This window comes from Hylaeus volcanicus, chromosome 8 (genome assembly GCF_026283585.1).
Source record: "Hylaeus volcanicus isolate JK05 chromosome 8, UHH_iyHylVolc1.0_haploid, whole genome shotgun sequence".
Classification (NCBI taxonomy): Eukaryota; Metazoa; Arthropoda; class Insecta; order Hymenoptera; family Colletidae; genus Hylaeus; species Hylaeus volcanicus.
In genome coordinates this window covers 4,551,853-4,573,774 of record NC_071983.1, presented here as the reverse complement: position 1 = coordinate 4,573,774, position 21,922 = coordinate 4,551,853, and the positions used below count along the sequence as shown (strand labels likewise).

Below are 21,922 nucleotides of genomic sequence, written 5' to 3'. Positions count from 1 at the left end.
TAACCGCAAATAACATAACTAAAAAAATGTGATTGGAAGTTGATTGCATATGAATATTCTAATTGCAGCTGGTGCCGTCGGTGGCTTATTTAACGTGATCACTGGTCATCCATTAGATACAATTAAGGTACGATTGCAAACGATGCCACACGCGTACAAGGGCACATGGGACACGACTAAGAAACTTGTCCTGCAAGAAGGACCCTGTAGCCTGTATAAGGTACAAATTTTAATCGTTCAAAAGATCTATTAAAAAGAGTTCGTTTCGATATCCTGTATCTGATCGATGATACTGTGTTTTTATTAAATGTAATTTATCAGAAAAACAATGCCCTAAACCGCAATTTTCTATTACGTTTAGTTTATAAATTACATTCGTTATAAATATATTATCAAACTTTAAGTGAATTTAAGCTCTGAACCAAATTATATTCAGTAAAAACACGTGATCCTGTCATATTAGACCGAAGAGACCTACAAGAAAACATCACTGGAAATACATCATTAGACCAATTTAAAACTATTTACAAAGAACACAACTAGAAACACACACGGGACACTGAATCCTGCACGTTAACCTTAAATGTTCCTCGACCGTGGTACCCCGTTAATCAAGGATTTCTCAGCTATCTAACATTTGCAACTGAACCTTTGTCTGCTTCCATGATTACAATCACATTGAAACACCACACAACGCGGCGTTTAAATTTTTTCATTTCACCAGGAAAACAACATAGCGGCTGATGCTCGATTATATTTCACCGCGGCGTGTTATTATTGTTTGCGCCACAGTCCATGATGATTAAGGACACTTTGACATTACCTGTTGCTTTGCGGGTCCTCTCGTCGACTGACTGCTTTGCCGTAGTTCGTGGAACCCCTCATGTTTGGTGGGGATGCGTTCTCCTTACGGGGTAACAGGAGCCGCTCTACTCTACAGGCTCTAATTGGTCACATTTTTGTCGCGTTTAATCAACAAGCGAATAAAGACGCAAGGGAGGGAGGCCTAGAAAGGCTCGCGTCAGTTAATTTTTCTATTCGTTATCGCGCTCGCTCTTCCTAAAAATGCTTACTCGATTACTATATTTTATTACCCTCGCGCTTAGGTTCGAATTACGGGGCCGAATTACGCTGAATCCCGAGAATCTTTGATCCACGAAAACGCCAAGTCTGACGAGCAAAAGCTATTAGTTTTGAAATAAATAACGCACGATTATCTCAAAATCGTGAGAACTAACAAGGGAAGTTCGGCAATTGATGCGCTTTAACTTTAATGGAACTTTGTGAAATCATAGCAACAAAGATGTGCGTACCGACGCGTGATCGATCATTGGTGAATCGATCTCTAATGTTTGTATTCGCGTGAGAAGCATTTGCGCAAAATGTTTATATTAACAGGAATCGTCGACTCGTACCTTCTACAACGTATACTTCTACAGCAGCGTGTCTCAAACTAACGCTCTCAAAAAGAAATGAAGCATATCTTTATTTTTTAATTGTTTTCCCAGGGTGTAATGGCACCAGTCATAATGACTGTACCGATATTCGCTCTTGGTTTCCTTGGTTTCGGATTCGGTAAGGAGCTCGTTTCTGAACCACACCAAGAATCTTTGACTGGCACGCAAATGTTTCTTGCGGGGATGTTCAGTGGAGCGTGCACCTCGTTTATTTCGGCTCCTGTGGAACGAATAAAGTGCTTACTGCAAATTCAGGTGAGTTTATCCGGATTATCTGTGAATATAAATATAAAAATATGAAACTATAAGGATCGATATGCCTCGCTCTATATCGAAGAAATATCGACTATCATATTGGGTTTACAATTGAAAAGCTTATTGTAAACTTTTCTCAAGTAACCCTGTGTCATAAAAAATAATTCGCCCGGAATTGCTCAAGGGGGTGGAATCTAAAAAATACAATGGATTTCTGGATTGCGTCGTGAAACTATGGAAAGAGGGCGGAATTCGAAATATATATCTGGGCACCTGCGCCACGATACTTCGAGAACTACCCTCCACAGGATTATATTTCTGCTCGTACGACTATATCTTGCGGAATCTTCCCAAAAAATCTGACGAAGTAAGGACGATATTAACCTCTCGATTTCTTCACTGTAATTGCTGGAAAGTCTTCTCACCTCACACAGGTAACAGCATGGCAATCAATGATGGCAGGGGGTTGCGCAGGAATGGTGCACTGGGCAGTGGCGCTTCCCGTCGATACGGTAAAGTCGAAGCTGCAGACGTCTCCTCTAGGACATTATCCGCGAGGATTCAGATCTGCGTTCGTGGAAACTGTGAAAAAAGATGGTTTATCTATTCTTTATAACGGGATCGTGCCGGTTATGCTTCGCGCGTTTCCAGCGAACGCTGCATTCTTTTGGGGTGTCGAAGTAACAATGAAATTTTTGGATGAGCACGCTTCGTGGATATGAACATTTTAATCATCGAGGATTTTTAATGAATTGGCCATGGTGTAGTTAGCCGAAAATTCTACGGCCATCTGGGATACGTTTCACAGGACTTCTACAGTTTCGTTTCCGGTGTACACGCTGGACAAGTGACAAAGAGAATGGGCACGATGGACTTGAAAACACTGTAGGTGGTCGGTTCCTGGGGGTTGTAAAGTGTCCCCCATTTACAACAGTCGAGAGTTATCGACTCGACAAGTTTTACCGTTTTACCTCAGCGCGGAAAATAATTCCTTTGCCCTGAAAAACACTTCTTTGTATATTACAGCAATATAACGGTTGACTGTACTTTTTCAAAAGAACAATTTTGTATTTTCCATAATGTCAAGCGTAACGAAAAGTCATTTACTAATTAAACAAATAAATGAAAAAGTAACTCTCGGCGATTCGAGGAAATTTAATACGATTATAAATATTAATGCTAAATATTATTATTCGATTATCTCGAGTCTTCCGGTGCTGCAGGCGAAGTATCAATCTTAACTGTAGTAGTATGCCGTTGTGTGGTCAATCTGGTTGTAGCTCTTGTCGATCTGGTAGTAGTTTTGCTCGCGTAGTCTCGACTGAAATCTAATGGATCTAGTTGTGAAAATAATTATTTCCAAGTGCATTGTAAACGGAAATGTTTCGTTCATTTAATTTTACTCATGAAATTCCAAGAAGGAAGTCCAAATTCCTTACCACGAGTCTCACTCGTCCTTGTAGGCCAAAGGGTTAATTTCATTTCAATTCACAATTAAATGGCGGATTCCTTTGAACGTACCTGACTTCGTCGCGATCGCAATATTCCGCTCCCTCTTGCCAAGATGAACGGCGGATAAAATAATGATGATAATGACAACGAGAAAAACCGCTAAAGACGATATCCATTGCATAATTCCAAAAGTCATTGCTTATTTTGCGTGTCTTCTAAGTTGCTTTTTTCACTTTCAAGGTATGTATATCGCCTTTGTTGAGCGGTTGGGTCACAAGATCACATCCCATGTTTATTTACAGCCAACGAGTTCGATTGTTTTTAAGATCCATGTCGAACACTGATACGATAGAAAAAGGAAAACAAAAATAAAGCAAAACTCTAGTGAAATTTTATCGATATAATACAATGTCCGTTACCCTTTTATAAAATGACAGAAGTATTACTAGTTACTCTAATAACAAGCACTCACATACCACATACCCTGAAGTATATTACATACTCTAAAAATTCATAATTTGATACGTAGTGACATCTAGTAAACTGTGTCGCAACCTTTACCACCTCTCGAATATGTCGGATAGGTCAATGCACTTGTATTTACCATTGCTCGCATGTTAAGTGACAAAGGACATCGATAAATTTTAATTTAACAAAACCCTGATCTGTCTCATTGAACGTACAACCAATCGATAAAACGTTTATGTCGTAGCAGTTTACTTATTCGCGTACAGAGATCGGTAAGCGCTCCGAAAATGTTTGTGGCGTGATTGTAAGAAGAACTACATAACCTCTCTGGCTTTTATTATTACAAATTAACCGAAACCGTTGTGTTTCAAAGTATAACAGAGTTTTATGCTATCAGTTGCCTCGCAATCATGCGCTCGAATAGCAAACCAAGAGTTTAACGACGATTGTGATCGCAAGAGTGGATCACAAAAGTGTAAAGAATGCCGAATTGTAGCGGCTTACTTAGAATCATTCGACGGCGCCTCGTACTTGGACTGATCTTTGCTTTGTCTCTTACCTACTGCGCCTTTTCATTGTTTCGAAATGAGGTAAACTACTGATTGGACTAATACGTTTTGATGCTAATGATAACATATATTGTTTCCTCCATAGGGAAAAACGTTAACTTTAGACACAGATCTCGACGATATGGATGCAATGATGATTAATGATAATAACGACGACTTAATCTCGGATGACGAGCCGTTATCGGAACAATTAAGAGCATCGGGTAAGCCACCGTTGTGGCAGGCAGCTCTTGATCAGGGAACGAATGATAATACGTTGAACATGGAAGCTATATCCAACTTAAATGATACCGATACAGTGGTTCGTCCTTGTCGTAACTCTGTCCAGGTACATCGAGTTCTTGTATGAGACCTATTACAATATCAGCATTTTCTACAGAGCAGATCTATTAATATGACACTATTCTGCTAGGGTAAAGCTCTAATCGTAGACGAGCGCGGTATCGTATGCGGTAGACAGGATATTTTGCCAAATGGATGTTGCAATCTTGAACAAAAGGATCCAACAAAAACAGAGGAATCATCTGTTAATAAGAGAGAGAGGTATAGTTGTAAAACGTGTAACGTCCAAGGGTGCTGTGCTATATATGAATATTGCGTTTCCTGCTGCCTACATCCCGGCAAGGTGGTTTTCAATTTCTCGTATATATATTTATAAAATAACCAAGACATTAACAATGCATTATTATCAACAGCAAATAAAAGGACGGAAGGACGTGCTGATAGGTTTACTTAGAGACAATCATAAGGTGCATAAGGATCAGGATGTCGTGAAGAAACGTCTTCGAAATCTAGACCGATTTCAAATTTGCCTAGCTGCTTGTCGTACCTCCAGCGCGAGTGTCCGCCACGAGAACACCTACAAAGATCCACATTCGAAACATTGTTATAGCCTCCAACCACCGTATACGCATCAAAGACATCGTCGCGACACTGATTCGTTCAATAATAATGGCGACAACACTGTTGTCGTTGCATCTTTTTCTGTCATGCCGTTACTTACCCTTCTCTCTCCTTTCTGCCTACACACACATCCAAACAACTCGCTCACGACATCGTGCAACTATCACGCCTTAATATCGCTATATTATTATTCACACGTACACCCACCTTGAAATACAAATCAAATTTACCGTACAGCGTTTTTTATAAGGATGATTGAATTCCGCGTACAAGGGACGCTCGGAAACGCCATATATCCGCGTACTTGACCTCCACGTTGGGAAAACGTTTTTTTAAGTAATCCAGAACCTCTTCTGCGACTTTCGATGGGGTCATCTCGCTTTCCTAATTGTTGCAACAGTTATTTTAAAAGACAGCGGTGATGTCAGTGTTCTCAAACTTCAGTCTCGACGAAGGAAAAAAGTTTCGTGGTACAAAGTTTGAGAAACACTGAATCGATCAGGTCCTATGATATGAGGAGGGGATGAGTAAAGCAGATCGTCGAACCCGGACCTCGCGTAAAAGTCACATTTGTACAAATATTATGCGAGATCTATGCGATTACTATGCGAGATCCTGGTTTCGATCCGTTACTTACGTCCAGATAACGACACTCGGCTGCTGCATAGTGGCAAGAGATAGCTCGTCTCGTGTTCTTCGACATGTTAATGCCCGATCCGTGAATTAACAGAGGATGAAAGAATACCGTGTCGCCTGGTTCCATCTCAAGGTATACCCATTTCATCGATTCGGGCAGATCCTTCGACAAACAGGTAACAAAAAAAATAATATCGGATATCGTGATTCGAGGCGATAGAATGCGATCAAGCACGTACCAGGATGCCGTGGTAGAATTTGTTGAAGGAGCCTGGCTCCGTTCCCGGTGGGTAGTCGTGATCGTACAAACGATCGTGTGCATGCGTGCCAGGAGCCACGAAAAGACATCCATTTTCGCGGGTGCACGGCTCCATAGCTGTCCATGATGCCACTATCAGGTCTGCTGGCCGGAACGGGAAGTAATACAAGTCCTGGTGGGGCGGATGCCTGCAAAGGAATTCGTTCCGTACGGATCAACAAAAATCTGCTGCTATCTTCGGAGCCACTTCCTCAGGAAACGTATAAATCCGAGACCGTGTTCTTTCGTGGTCCAGATTTCAAGAAAAACAAGTCTAAACGTTTCGCTAAGTTTCACTATTTTTCACTCGTTCTCCCAGGGCTTTTGGAAAATAGAACTTTGTTTAATAATACGTTGGGTGAACCATGGAACTTGTCCACCTCTATTATTTTTGCTATTGTATCAGAAGTCAAGGATTCGTAATAAAAGAGCTACGTTACTTGGAAGAACCGTATCCGACGTCAGGAGGTTTGGCGATCAGCATGCTGTGCATAGCCATGATGTTCGGTCCAGTGAATCCCTCCACTATGTCGAGAACGGTTTTGTGAGCGATGTACTTGCGGAAGACTTCGTCACAGCTTATGTCCTGTACTTTGTTGACCGATTTTCTGTCCTTCACGTCGTACATCACCGTTATTCCGTCACGTGGAACCTTGCCAGCTACAATGTCGTCGAACCTGAAAAGGTAATTGCCTATGAAAACTGGAGAGCAATGGAAAAATTGATCGTACGTTCGACGCGACGCAATATCCCCGGGACGAGTAGCTGGCGCTTAACGTTAGTAACGACGGGAAAATGATTAATAACCAGCCAACTTTCCTGGGCAAATATAACGCGATTCATTTCGAGCCACGTGGCACCGCGATTAACAATTTAAATCCCGAGTTTGCTTTGCTAGTAAATAATTAATGCGACGAGATGTAACGTTTGTCCACGCACTGATTGCGGATGATAAATTTATCCGAATGCTCGCGGTGTACATCGATATTATTTGAAACTTTTGCGACGTATATTTGCTCGCTTCGCAATGCATTTTGACTACCTTTAAGGTAGCTCGACTGTATATTTGGTTGATTGCTCTTTAATAAATGATACTGCAATTGTTTCGTTTTATGTATGTTTATATAACTTGTCCATCCTTTTAGTTATAAATGATACGTTAATACATGAAGAATATCCGAATAGAAACAAACGGTAGACTTCTACAAATTTGTTCATACCTCTGATGACATTCGTCGAGTACGTCCTGGGGTACCAGACGACGGAACACCAAATATCCATTCTCTTCGTAAAACAATCGTTGTTGGGGCAACAGATTCTTGACGTTTTTCGTGTAACGTGGAAACTTCATTTCTTACGTCGTAAGGTTTCTGCAAAATGAAATGTCTCGTAAATAAAAACCGTAAGAACAACGCAGTTCGAGTAGCAGAAATCATTACTATAGGAAATCAAAGCCGAAAGGAAATAAAATCGAAAAAGCAATTTGGAAAATGCTTGGGAGTGTAAAGAGCAGTCATTCGGAGGAGGTTTGAAGACGTAGAAAATCGAGCTGCGTCGTTGATATCTGATGCACCGTGCACGCTCATTTCCATAGCTTACTCGCCTGTGAAAACCATAACGTTGTGAAAACAATTAGTTAATGGGACGCGAACGAAGTTTACGATTCGGATCGAGTTACGCTCAATGAAGTCAGAGCATTTAAAAGTTCTATCGTTCGAAATTATTGTTCGAATTCCCGCCGAGGGTTGCGAGCCTCGTTAACGAAGCGGTTGAAATTCAATCTGTCGAATGAACGAGGCTGAACTTCGACAATTTCCGTACTATGTCAAACGTGAGGCATACTCGTACTCTAAGAAAGCAAATTAGGGACAGTTAGCGTCTCCATCCAGATTCAAAGTCGAATTTATTCTGAGAATGGATGTCTTGATTGAAAGATAATATCATAATAAAAAGAAAGAAAGTCGCTGTATTAATTCAAGTCTCTGAAAATACTTTGCTTGGAAACCATTACAAATAACTCTAAAATGTCACACTGAGGTTCGCTGAACCCCAGTCTATTTCCTCCTGTTTATATCTCTCGTAAAGGGCGACATTTGGGTATCTACCCTCGGCAGCAAGAACGTTTATGGTGTCAAGATTATGGTTGAAGTCGTGTCAGCCTCGATATGCTCGAGGAATTGAAACAACGATCTTATAAAGTCTGCATGGGACCCGTTAGACCCCGGCCCACGATTCGTGCATAAATTTCATTTGTGTAAGGAAGTATCACTTCGTTTGTAAATTAAGCAAATGATCAGACAATGAAATTGCAGCGTAGTTTTGTGTAATTTGTTGGATAAGTAACGCAAGAGTGAGCGAGGAGTTCAAATCGAACCTATCAAAGTTACCCCATTTATGGTACGAATTCGTTAACTCGGTTTCATATGTTTTTCATTTTGATTCAAAGAAAATACTAAACTACTTGTCCCAGAAAATAATTGGCCAACAATTAAAAAAAAGATTAATATCAGCCCAGATAACGGTATCTAAAAAAGCTTGACGTTCCAGGGATAAATCGGGGATCGACGCCATCCGTGATCGAGCGATCGAGGGGGTGGTTTCCCTCCGTCCCTCGAGCGGTTGGTGCGCGCGACGGTGTAGGCGTCGCGACGTTTTGCGCCGACGTGGTTCTCGCGAGCGATTTCTCTCTCTCTCTCTATCGCTCTCCTGGTTTCTCTGCGTCTTTCTTTTCCCGGCGACCGTTGAATTCAGCACGTGGCATCAAAGGGAAGATATACAGCGGGGTGGTCGCTCTTCCCAGCCAAACGGCGACGACCCTCGCCCGTCGCCGCTCGTTCGCGCGCGCGATTTCGAGAATCCGCTCCGACGGAAGCGTCGATGATTTACCACCGCTTGTGAAGACGAAACGTACGAGAGACCCAGTGCAACCCTACGCGTGAATTCGTGGTTCCCTCGTGAGAAAGAAGAAAGAAATCAGAGGAGATCTTCCCCACTTTTCCTTTGGTGTTTCCTAGGGAAACCATGCTCGCGGAAGTTAGAGTTTAGAGTCATCGCCACGCTATGGAACACTTTGGTGAGTTCGACGACTCTGCTTTTAAATAAGGGGGGAGTACCAACAGGGAGCACCCTCGGTTATTTCATTCTGAATTAATTTCAATTAAGGACTGCTTTCTTTTAAACGAGGCGAAGGTAACGATACTGACTACCCTTTCGCTGATGAATTCCAGTGGTAGGAAAAACTACAATCCACGCGATCATATAAACTCTGTTCATTACGAAAGTGGTGTCCAAATGAAGTTTCCACGAGCCACGCTTAAGAAGCATGTTTATCTTGTTTGTAACAGAGTTTTAACGGTAACGTGGTAGTATTTCCTTATGATCCTGTTAACCTAATTACAGTTGGTAAATAGAATAAAACGAGGATGGAAGTGCATTTGTGGTCGCCAAGAATATATTTTTCTTTAATTGGCATTCGTATTCTTTAAACGCTTAATAAATCTACTTATCGGAGGTCGCCGGAAACATACAACGGACCTACTCACGCTTATCAACGTTTTTCGATCGATCGAACCGTAAAACCTTTTTTATATCTCGAAACAAAGATAGATGGACTCGCGCCACTTCCACGTATTGTCTATTTTCTACTGAACCTAACTACACCAATCACTTGCTTCAACCACTCGCTATTTGTACCTACCATGTTTTATTCATGGATGAACAATGTTTTCTCGAAAAGGACCTATCGTAAGGGTCGGAAACGCATACACGACATGATTCACGCATTAGAGACACTTCTGAAATAAAAGGTCAAATGAAAACGGAAGTATCTTGGGACCAAGCATCGTTGAATATTAAAAATATGATAGAAAATATTGCATTAGGTTGTCCCAAAAGTTCATTTGTGTCATTCGTGAGTAGTACATACACAACATTTTATGTTTTATGTTGCATCACAGAATTGTGTACGACACATTTTACTCCGTTACCGTTATAATATCAATTTCTAAGGGATAATCAAAGAAAACAACTGGGTACAAGTTGCGAAAGAAACTTTTGGGATAACCTAATACTTAGTGCATCCTCAGACCACCGCTGGTGTAATCAGTTTCCAATTATAAGCCCTGATCGACAAAGTAACAGGTACATTTTGCTACCCTGTATTTGCACTTGCTATGCCTGTTCTCAAGGTGATGTTTCCAGGCTAGGTTCTGATCGATGTCCAAGCCAAGATATTTGACCTTATCGGATCTCGATGTAGGGGTGATGTTCGGAGTTATCCAAGGAAAATGTAAATGAGAATCTTATCGTGGCACGCGCGTTTGCTTGGAAAAGGAGCTCCTTTATCACGGCGCGTTGTCATAGTCCTTGAAAGGACGCTAGAAAAAGCAAACTTGGTTTCGAGGACTCTTGTACGAGTTTGTGGCAAGAATCGATGACAAGGTTGAATTCGTTTGGTTCTCTTTTTTAACATTAAATTGAATAATTTGATCGCGCAATACTCGATTCGACGCACACTTCGCATGGTTACGCATTGCAGAGTTAATGCATCGCTACAGGCCGTGGATGCTCGTTTGTGCAAATAAATCAATGATTAAAAAAATTTTAATACCTAGCGGGGTCTCCCTCGTGGTGCTTCTGCGTTTAACGTTCGCAAGTTTCAAACTAATCTTTGTAATACGGTCTTCGGTGGCAGAATTTGTAATATCGCCAAGAGCTTCTTCGTTAGATCCTTCTCAACGTAAAAAGGAAAACTTGAAGCTAGTTTCACTATTAGTGAGCAAGTTCTTTCTCGCAGTAATTAATAAATATGCGAAGTTACTCGTTTCGTTTGTAGCTGTAATTCATCCAGTCCGAAGTTCAGACTCTGGACCAGCCAGTTTCGAGCAATGTCAGATTCCTCGTGCGAGATGTGATCCAACAATGATGACATTAAACGTGAATTTGTGGAGTATTTTGCATCCAAACGACCAGCACGATATCGGAGAGGAATGCTGTTTGGTTTCGGAACAACGGCGGGTCATGGCAGATCATCGTGCTTGAAATTCTGCTGTGTCGCAGTTATCGCGTAATAAATTGAGACGCATTGTTTCCCAAGGCCTCTAAACGTTACCAAATGTTTCGAGATTCATGGTCGAAATCATCTTCGCCATGCAAACTAAACTTCCGGTGGCTACTTTGGGGGTTGTTTTAAGCCTGCCGGTGGTTTATTTCTTCGCGGGCTGCCGCGAGATAGGTCAGGGTACAGGTGTCGAGGAAAATCCTCGACGGCGGATCGATTCGTTTCGACGAGTTCGCGGTTTCCGCGGCTCGGTGGAATGGAAATGAGTTTACGGAGCCACGGCAGACAAAATCGATGTACATCGCGTTAATAATACACGGGACAAGGTCTACAACCTTTCGCGAATGAGCGTCGATGTAAAGACGCTCCTCTCCTACTTCTTTTCTCGTTCCTGATTCTCTCTGTTCCCTTCGAGCGTATCGCTCGCGACCACGCAGCACCTCGTCGAACCTCGAATCGTCTTCTGCTTTGCATTCGAATTTCTCACGGAAAATCCTCGTTCAGGAAGGTGTCTTAAGATCTTTCACCGCAATACACTTCTTTACCAGAATTTTAAAATCAATCAGATATTCTTTATTATGGTAACAACTGCTCCATGGTGAATCGATCGATGATTTTCAACCATGTTGTAATTTATATGAAATTAGGGAGGGTTCAAGTCATCGTTTTTCTAGTTTCTGCATTGTTCGAGTACTCCTTTAATTTCTAAACTATGTTATATATAGATACTGCTTCTTCTTTTATCAGCTGACTGACTCTCGAGTTCCGTTTCAACGAAAATTCTATTTTCATCGTCGCAGCGGTCATTCAGAAGTAATAACGAATTAAAGTACGAGATTAAATACGTTTGAAACATTTTTGCTTTAGGAGAACGCAAAAAGAGAAATCGGTTTTGTTCCGAAATTGGCAGAGTGCACAATTATGGTTGCGGAGCGATTACGCGGACCGATTATCCGCTTATCGAATATTGGAGTTCGAGATCAATCGTGGACGTTTATTTTGCCTCCGACCCTCGCCTAGGACGATTTCACGCGAGTTTCTTTTTTTATCCGTGCTATACCGCGTATGTACTCGCTGTCACGCATTCGACTATCAGATACTGGGTGTCGCGGAACGAAACGATCTCGAATGTGTATAGATTCGGTATGAAAACAAAGAAATGACGATCAACTTCCTTTTCAAAATGTCATTGTTTCGACTGTGTTCCTGGCCTCGAGCGACAATTTGAGTTTACTTTTTCATTGCCAGACAAGATCGTCCAATTCGACTAGTGTAAACACGTACATCGGGGCTTTAGAGTAACACAAACATTCCGTGCTTTGCTTGCAATTAAAGTTGTACCGAAAGTCACGACGATCCGTGTACGGAAACTTTTTGATATCGATTAAAAGTCTGCAGAAAGTTGTTCGCGGAAGTAGTAGTCGGTAAAAAATCTATGGAGGGTGACTGTATTCGGTATAGAGTATATACTTCTACCACAATGAATGTCTACAAACCATTTTACTTCAACGCGGTGGAACCCTTTAATTCTAAACCACCCTGTACCGTTCACTCGTACACACTAGTCTGTATTTATTTAACGAGTCCTCTCGACGTTTTGCAAAAAAAAGGGAGAAACATGTTAAAAGCTTTTGTTTGCACTACTGAAAGCGGCTCTAACGATGGAAGTCCGTGTTCAATTCGCGCGCGTGACGATTCGCTCGTCGAGAATTCGATAACATGGTTGCTCGATAACATGGAAAAATGTGGGATATCGCGCGGACGAATTGTTCTGATCGATGAGAACGAAAGGGAATTACCGCTGATTGTTTCTCCTTCATTTTTCTCTTGTAACAGCTACTCCATGAGGAATAGATCGATGATATTTAAGTGTATTGTAGACCATGCGAAAGTAGAAGGGGTTTAAAGTTCGCAGTTTTCGTCAGTTGAATAAATCTTTAATTTCGAGACTTGGTATATAGATAGACCGTTTCTTTTCTTATCACCTGACTGACATAAATACACACCTTCGCAGACCTCTCGAGTTCTGTTCGAATCAAAATTCTGCTATTATTAAGAATAAATGTCTGTCATCGTCGCAGCGACATATTTCCCACGGCGATTCGAAATCAGAACCTGCGAACTTTTCAAATTTAACTTCGCAAAAAAACCGAACTGCCGAGCCACTCTTTCTCCCTTTCTCGCTGAAATTTCATAAACGATTAGGGATACGTGGAGCACGGACACCTTTTTTTGGCATATCTAAGCGATACACAACCAGTGGGATGGTTGACACCAAAAATCAAACGGTGAAGCAACGACGAGGCACCTCAGGAAGGAGGTGTTAAAAGGAGGATATTTAAAAAGGAGGACCATTTAGTGCGAGAGCTGGTCAATCTTACGAAATCCATTCAAAATAGTTAAGTTCGTTAATAATAAATATCTTTTCTAAAAATACATTTAACCGAAGCATTTAATCCGAAGCATTTAACATCGTCGTAAATTTGAGATTCCCTCTGAACGTCAATCAAACCTACAGAAACTCTCAAACACGTTGGAGATTGGTCAATGGCGAGTGGTTTCCAAGCACTGGAGTTTATGTTTATCTCGGAGGGGTGGCTGGCGAGCTCGTTGCTCGAACGAGCATCCACGCGTATCCGTTGGGTGTAAGAACTTTGTGATGCGAGGGGACAGAAGAACGCGGTGGCTCGAGCGAAAGGGGAGGGTTTTCTTGTTCGCCGTGTATACGTGGCGGAGTTGGCTCGAATACAGAACAAACTACTTGGCCAGACAGTCGGGCACCTTGCTCCCGATAAGGGACGACGTCTGCTGAGACCGGCAGTCGCGCCAGATCCGCTTGGGAAAATTTTCATCCCTTCTTGCAGTGATCGCACCCCCACGCGCGTCTTCCAGCTTCGATTCTGCTGCCGGGATTTCCGTTTCTGCGGAACTGGCTCGATTTACGACAGGAACGGATTGCTTTTTATCTGCGTGAATCGAATTAACATTTACGATTAAACAGGAACAGCGATGATGATCAATTATTTTATAAAGTCAAATGTTCGAATATCTGAATTAAATCGGAGAGACGATTGGAATAATTTCTGACAGAATTAGAATTAAAAAAAAAACAAAAGAATAAAAGAAGCCCTCGTTGAATGGAAATTTGTGTTTCAATTACGGAATTAAATATCCAACAGGAAATAAATGAACTGGATAAACATTACGAGTAAATCCCTGTAATGATTTAGTTTTCCTTTCATCGCATATTGTTCGAATAAAATTGCGTGCATCCCTTGTTCAAATGTTGGAGGAGGAACGTGATCGGAATGCAAATGCGATGGGCGTTCGTCCGCGCGAGTGACGATCGATTAATATTTGGCCAAGCCGTTTGGCGAATCAGTGGCGTAAATTGGTAAATTGTGATCGATAAAGAGGAGCAGATAATACAAAGGAGGGTTGCGTAGAGTCAAAGAGAAAATAATTCCACGTTGAAGAGGGCTGCAATGTCGGCGAGAATTGGATGATATACGCCAAGTTAAAACATAGTCTTACAATAGGCGTCGCGTCATTCGTACTCTGTTCTACTGGATATCACATCCGATCGAAGAACTGAAACCCTTTAATTGGACAGAAAAGGTAAGATAAAATTAATTTCATTACCAGTTTTGATCTTAATGTTGGTTATAGAAATGTTTTCTTCTTTGCATTTCGTCAAGAAGCTCTTCTTTAAACGTGTCGCTGACCTTTTGGCGTGTGTCCAGATTTCTAGTAATTCTATTGCCATTGGATCGAATTTATAAGTAACGTATTGCAAAATAGAGCACATATTGTTCTGACTCATAGTTCCCGTCTAGAAGAGTATCTATTTATATTTTATTCGTGTTATTTGCGTGTATTTCGGGCCGCTTCCGTTGCTTTTCGACCGAGCTTAAATTCGTAAAGCGCGGCAGACCGAATTTTCACTTCACTGTACAAATATTTAACACGTTCTAGTATCTTGCCAGAAACTCGATTAGTTTTAATAACGACAATCGCGAAAATATCGATTCTTACGCGATTAATCGCTTCTCAGTCCATCCTGAATATCTAAACGATAGATAAACCCGCCACATTTACTTGAAACGACAACGTGTAGTACTCAGCTGGTAGGAGGCGTTTATTTTTATACTCCCACGGTTTATTTGTATACTACGAACTGTTCGAGATGGGGAACGTGCCCCAAATGACGAGTGCCCGAGTTCGGAGGCGTTCTGTATATAAAAACATTGGACCACGTGGTAATTGTTATCGTTACGTGACAACGGGGACGGGCCAGCCCACGCGATTGCCATAACGTTGGAAACGAAAGAGCATTAAGCTACTAAAGAAGGTATCCAATGGCTCGATGGAACTGGGACACACTATGGAGCCGATACGTCAGCTGTTATCCAGTTTCGATTTGGTATTTGGATCAATAGCTACCGTGGACTCTCGCGAACTAAAGCTAGGGTTCAAAGATCGACAAGACGAGGACCCCATTGATTTTAATACAGAAAATCTAGATCATGATAGGAAATATTGTGAGACCAGTGGTGTCAATAGTTCGCGTGCTCGCCATACACGATGAAATTATCGTGGTACATGTACACTAATACAATCTGATCAACTCTGTTTTAATTCTTTGCACATAGTAATGAGGGCGGGTACCCTATCATCCTGCAGGAGCACGTTAAAATTAGAGAACAGGTTGGGTCCTCCCCTTGCGAGTGGTCAGAGCAACTACATTGTTCGTCGACGAAATGTCAGGAATGGCGTGCTTTCCGCATAATTCGATATCTCGACGAGCCTTCGATTCTTCGACACGTGATCAAGTCATGCCGTATGACTGTGACTATCGATTATGCGATAACGTCCGTCGAGATGTATGCGTTCCGTCTGTGACTCGTTCCCCCAACTTGCGTGGATTTTCGGCTCCCGACTGTTATCGAGCCCTAATCTCATTAGGTGGTTGACTAGCTTTACCGTATTTTTATTCTGATATCCCAGAGCTGACCCTCGCAATTTGTAATACACCGAGTGCCTCATTTTAACGATACCTTCCTTTGGAAATCTGTTAATAAAATAATGCAATTCTACTTTTAGGTCACAGATTTTGCGTAATATTGGTAATGTTCTATTACAGTATCGTTAGTTATCGCGTATGCAGAAAGTATCCAGTTAGAACGGTTGCAATTGCCATCAACGAGAAGACCACATACGCGACCAAGTGGACGCAGAATTTGTAAAGATCTTCTCTCAAATTCGAAATCGCTAAGTATAAACAAGGGTCGTCGACTTTCTCCTCACGCTTTGATACTTCGTCAAGAGTCCTGCCTGCAACTTTTTCAATTGTCATACGAATCGTCGTTTGACACGGGAAAATTATTTAAGCGCGCCATATTTCTTAGAATTATCGTTCTTTAGTTACTGATCAGTCCTTCTCAAGAAGGAAGAGTCTAAGATGTTAATGTAGAATACAATGCAAACATTGTTGAGGAGTGCAGAGATTTTCACGTGTATGTCCAGCACTTGAAGTGTTTACCAACGATAATTCTTAGATCAACCTTGCGTTTAAATAACGTTCTCGGCAACTTTGAAGATTTCCTCTCAAGAGCTATCCAAAAATTTCACCCTGCGAATCCTTTGCTGTTCGAAGCGCCAACAGCTGTCGAGTCCTCGAACGACAATTTCCGTTTTTCGGGGCTCGCGTCGGCCTCCGTTTGCGAGCTCGGTTTTTCCGTGGCCTTTCCGTCGTGTTCGTCAGACTCGTTCTCTGTTTCAGCGATAAAATGTTACCCAACGCGCTTGGGCGTGAATTTATCGCGGCGAGAAATATCAAGAAATTTCGTGTAAGTAGATTCCGACTTTGAAAAAGTAAAATAAAAGTTCTAGCAATGACCTGCAGCTGGACCACTGCCAAATGATACTCGTCGCTTCTTTTCAGTACCGCGGCTCTCCATTTTCCGTTCCACCTTTGCGGCGTTCCTATTCGCCACGGCTCCCTTTACGTCTTTCACTGTAATGGAGTTACGACAATCTCATTAATTCGTCGGTCGGGTCTTTTCATTGCGTTAAGAATCGATGCCGGAGGAAAATTAAAAGCTCCGCCGTCCATGTATTTGCAGACGAAGCCAACTTGTGTATGCCGATTGAAATTGTTTATCGAAGAACATACAGTCGATCCCGTAAATAATAGACCCTCTGTGTCTATTGGAGAAGTTTGACTAAATTAAATAATAGATTTGTCATTTATACAAGCACACACTTGGAAACATCAAACCTACCATTTAATTTATACAAATTTCTTCGATAGACACAGAGGTTACGAATATTTATGGGGTAAAAATTTTCGAGAGACATCGGTTTATACCAAAGTCCTAACGTGGTAGACAGATCAACTCTTCGCTCCCCAATATCCCCTCAGCATTGATTTTTACCTTCGACACCTTCCCCCTTTTTTCGCTCTTCATTATCTCCAGTTTTCGCGCTGTCGTTCGCTTTCTGGTCGGCCTCGCCCTCGCTCCCCCTCGGCTGTAATAAGTTACAGGAGCAAAGTACGATTACGAGTCACTTAATCGCCGTGAAATATCGAAAATCGTTACATCCCGCTCGCACGCTCATCCTATTTCAGGAATTACATACCCCGCGGCGTTACTCGAATTATCGTCTCGCGTCTGATCCGAGGACTTCGTCTTTCCTCTCATGGACGGCTTACGTAATCGACGATTCGGTCGCGATATGCAAATCCGGACACCCGATATCACTTACCGTGACACCGAGCAACAAATTAACACCTTTGGCTGTGCAACACCTATTCCTTGTCGAACCGAGTCCTCGTCTTTCTTTGACGCGAAGCGCTGCTTTAATCTTTGGGGGTGGGAAAAGTGAGTTTGGAGCTTTCAACGCGATGACGTGCAAAATGCACACGCTAACAGGATCAGAGGGTGCAATAGTGCTTGGTTTGGTGGCCACTTGGACGGAGGTGAAGCAAATTGACGAAGAATAAAAGAAAATTCGGGTGGATTTGTTCTTAGACGGTCCTATTCGACTGGAAATCTAATTACGCTTTGATAAAAATCAAAGCTGCTCGAGATACGCAAAGGATAGCACACACCAAAAATGGAAATTCCCGATTGACCGCAATAAAATCCTACGCTTTCGTAAGAACTCGCACCGAGTTCGCACTCAACAGGTATTTAGATTATACCTGCTCGTATTTGGGGAGCAGTGGTTTACGGCTGGGATTCCCCGCTGTAATCATCATTAATGGAATCGTTCGCAAAGACGAACGTTATATAGAAGTCGCCGAGAGAGGGGTGAAGCTAGTGGGGTGAAGTTACAGGGTCACCACCATCGCGAACAATAAAGTCGCAGAGGTCCCTTTTACAACGTTCACTCGCCTGACAATCCAATATGTCCAGCTAGTAAAAGAATGATGGTTTTCTGCCAAAAGAACTGCCCACGTGTTTGACAGCAATTATCCTCGTACCTTTCCTGTTTAGCCAGGTTTCGTAGCTAGGTGTCGTACACCGTCGCTTTAATACATACAGTTATCTCCCTCTCTCTTCTAATGTTCCAATTCCATTCCATTAACGCACGATGAGCACTATCAGCCATCGTGAATGGACTCCGTGCACGATTCTCTTGCTCGAAGCTGTAATCTATTCGCAATCGCTCGATTTCTTGCTTCAGATTATGCAGGGATAGTTCACTTAGCCAAATTTTATCAAAACTTACAGGACTTAAAGCTGACGCTATAACAAAATAAAAATCTCGAGAATTGATGACGTTGATACGGCTATAGAACTCTAGAAATTGTTTACTTTATACTTCTACGGTGGTATTGAACGGTCCTGCAAACTGAAAATATTCGATCTTATTTAAAAAAAGAATTGAGTGAACAGCCCCTGAAATTATGTGCAATCTCTTTGACGTAATTGCGTTCGAGCCTTCTGGGTGCTGCAGTCGCTCACTCCTTCGCGCAAGGACGAAAGGACCAAGGTTCCGTTTACCTTCTTCTAGTTATCTTCCATAGGTCAAATCGACTTCAATTTTATCGATCGCGGGGAACAGCGGTAAATGAATTAAAGATCATCGAGGTTACGAGCACCGGTAACCTGGCAGGAGAAACCGTGCCGCACGTGCGAAGGACTAGGTCGCTTAGGGTCGGCCGGAGGAACCTACCTATACGTATAGGGGTTCCAGATGTTACATTCCATCGTCCAACTTGCGTGGAGGTGATCCCCGAAGCGTGCCAGCGGGACACGTGTTGAATTCGAAGCGTTCCGAACGTTTATTGCGCAGGTAAAACGGTCATCGAAAGGACGCTAATTTTATGGTCTACCTAATAAAATGTCGACTTCCAGTCACTAACAGAGGGGAAACTTGTAATGTGGTTATAAACCTTTTCCTACGTCGATTTTTTCGTTATTTTCCCGTTGCTGATAGCGACGTCGAATTTTTAGGTTAATATCCAGTTCCTCGCCCGTTGTTCGAGGCGGACGCGTTATTTACTCTCCTGGTAAATGCAATTGCTTCCACGAAGACAACTCTTATTACGACGAGAAAACGGTTAAATTGGTCTTTTATAGAACGATCAAACATTCAGAGATGAAATTGTCTTTTAGTTAGTTCGAGGTATATTCATCTATAAAGTAATTTAATTTTTAATATAAAAGCAAACGGACAGATTTGTGGCGATATCTTATTCCAAATAAATACTTTGTCGATTTAGAATCGATTTCAAAACGAATACAAAACAGGGAGCATTTCGAACAGCACGATTTTGACAACCCTCCCTTATCTTACGTACACCAGACGAAGTCATTGCGATTGCTTTTAACCCACCCCCGAGAAGTTTCGTTCTGTTTTGAACGAAACTTCAGAAGACAACAAACTACGATCTCCCATCTGTCAGCGAAAGGGTGCAACGATGCTCCAGGCAGTCCGTCGGAAGGGTTGAGTTTAGGGGAGAAATTGCTTACGGCGTCCTTGAGCGTCAGGTTGCGGGACGACTGATCCGTCATATCGCGGATCGATCCCTCTTCGCCTCGATAATCGACCGCGAAGAACAATGGACAGGGGTTGGTCGTGTAGAAGGGAGAAAGACAAGATGTGCAACGTGATTTGTCGTTCGGTTGAGGTTAGTTTCGCTCGCGACAGGACCCATCGTTCGATTTTGTTCGCTATCGCATGTCGATCAACAACGGTCGATACAGAGTGGCGCAAAGACTCGCAACGTTATGTCTGCACGGTAGAACAGCATTAACCTTGAGCCCGTTTTTCTCGAGGCGTTGTCGAGTGACATCCTTTTCATTCACTGTGTGGACAGGGAAAAATTCGATCGCCCGTATTTAGTCGATATACTTGAAGAGTTCCCGATGAAACGCGATGAAACACACCTGATACCGATGGAGACGCGTCGTTACTTTGCAATTCCATTTTCAACCCCTCTATGGCGCCATGAGACGTATCCGCTTGACTCCGTACACCTGTTCCACGATTAAATTTCTCAATTGTATAATACTGCAAGATCGTTTGAAACGGAGTACTGTCAGAATAATATTTCATTCAAGCAGAAATTTTCAAGAATATTTGCCAGGCAGTCGATGCGTTAATACGGGGTCCTGTCGAAGTGTTCTTCGTTTTAATCATACTAATTCGCTCCCAAAGTGTTTAATATACATGATACTCGAGAGCTAACGCCGTAACGCATCAAACAGTACCCCATTAAAGCGAATGATTCACAAACGGTCGCAGTAACTCCGGGGGGTAAGTCTACACATTACAGCAACTAAAGAATGTTACATGAACGTAGGTCGCGCTTGCCATAGTTTTCCGAGCTATAAAAGATTAAAGTAAACTCCCGTAACGCCTTCTACCTCACCGCCTTGACCCGATCCGATGTTTACAAACAATTTGCTGTCCGCGAAGCAAAGTACCATGATTGATTCGCGTCGAACTAATGGTGTTTCCGACCTGATGAAATACGGCGCACTCGCGCTGTAATGGCGGCACGCGTTTACGTAACACGGTTAAATATGTTCCTTTGAAACAAATTTATCTGGAACCCTACCCCGCGACCTCTCCAAGCGCAAATTCACAAATTTTTACCTATCTTACAACTCTTAGCCCTATGGAGAACGCTATAGTAATATAATATTGCCCTGAAATGACACACCCTGATGTTCGATCTTCGTATCGTTCCTCTCGAGGCGCCGAGAAGAATCGAACCGCAGCTAGAAATGAATTATCAACCTTCTCCGCCGTCAGTGGTATTCTAATATCCTGTCGACTTCTGTGAAATGTGCGCGGAGTTTCGATTGTATAATATCCATAGAAATTTGCTGCAGATCCGACATCGGGAAAATGTCTGAAAAGTAGGCAAGAGGGTCCGTATATCTCAACTGCTTCGACTGTTAGGGATCGTCTTGGCTAGATGTATCGCTGGGGCGATCGCCCGCCTTCGAAAATTACTTTTACGCTGACCCTTGAGAAGTATTGGCTAGCTTGAAGCGAACATTTGTTGGTAACTTTCGCAGTCGCTGAATCTCTGCCGAAGGTTTCTACTCTGACCGCCCTTTGACTCCCTTAGTCCGCGGATTGCGCTCAACGTTGTTTCATCGTACGTAACAGTGAGCAGTTTGCACTCGTTCCAGCTTTATTATTGGTTTTCGAGTTATTTGCTTGTTACGTCGGGCAGTCCGTGTTCCGTGTTCCCTGATCTTCTGAAGTATTGCGCTCTTGATTCTCCGTAACACTGTACAGTAGAACCTCTGTTATCCGCACCTTATTTATACGAACAAAATCAGGCTCGACCTCGGAC

The 21,922-nt window shown here is 42.4% G+C and overlaps 4 protein-coding genes across 25 annotated transcripts in view; 2 read left to right on the top strand and 2 right to left on the bottom strand.

Moving 5' to 3' along the window:
- Positions 1-1,467: 1,467 nt before the first annotated feature.
- LOC128881557 (phytanoyl-CoA dioxygenase, peroxisomal-like) overlaps positions 1,468-21,922 on the bottom strand; it is a 56,851-nt gene continuing 36,396 nt past the window's right edge. For 12 of the 22 annotated variants that reach the window (XM_054132748.1, XM_054132737.1, XM_054132750.1 and 9 more), the window contains 5 exons: positions 7,259-7,408; positions 6,479-6,715; positions 5,980-6,187; positions 5,742-5,903; positions 5,268-5,488 (listed from right to left, as the gene is read on the bottom strand). In XM_054132748.1, the coding sequence (XP_053988723.1) occupies positions 5,348-5,488; positions 5,742-5,903; positions 5,980-6,187; positions 6,479-6,715; positions 7,259-7,389 (879 nt within the window). In that variant the 5' untranslated portion in view covers positions 7,390-7,408 and the 3' untranslated portion in view covers positions 5,268-5,347. Of the gene's footprint in view, positions 1,732-2,096; positions 2,295-2,847; positions 3,505-4,762; positions 5,061-5,267; positions 5,489-5,741; positions 5,904-5,979; positions 6,188-6,478; positions 6,716-7,258; positions 7,409-21,922 lie in introns of those variants that run through there. The other 10 variants (XR_008458102.1, XR_008458103.1, XR_008458105.1 and 7 more) reach the window with 10 other exon arrangements.
- On the top strand, positions 3,528-5,335 carry LOC128881556 (SREBP regulating gene protein). Its single transcript, XM_054132733.1, has 5 exons — positions 3,528-3,904; positions 4,030-4,222; positions 4,287-4,529; positions 4,614-4,826; positions 4,897-5,335. The coding sequence occupies exons 2-5, from the start codon at positions 4,115-4,117 to the stop codon at positions 5,314-5,316; spliced, it is 984 nt and encodes a 327-aa protein (XP_053988708.1). The 5' UTR covers positions 3,528-3,904; positions 4,030-4,114; the 3' UTR covers positions 5,317-5,335.
- Positions 8,856-21,922, top strand: part of LOC128881552 (beta-3 adrenergic receptor-like) — a 39,835-nt gene continuing 26,768 nt past the window's right edge. The window contains exon 1 of the mRNA XM_054132720.1: positions 8,856-9,111. The gene's annotated coding sequence lies outside the window, so the exon portion shown is untranslated. The remainder of the gene's footprint in view (positions 9,112-21,922) is intronic.
- On the bottom strand, positions 13,047-15,030 carry LOC128881562 (uncharacterized). The gene is made up of 2 exons (XM_054132753.1): positions 14,740-15,030; positions 13,047-14,063 (listed from the first exon to the last, which is right to left on the bottom strand). The coding sequence occupies exons 1-2, from the start codon at positions 14,918-14,920 to the stop codon at positions 13,855-13,857; spliced, it is 390 nt and encodes a 129-aa protein (XP_053988728.1). The 5' UTR covers positions 14,921-15,030; the 3' UTR covers positions 13,047-13,854.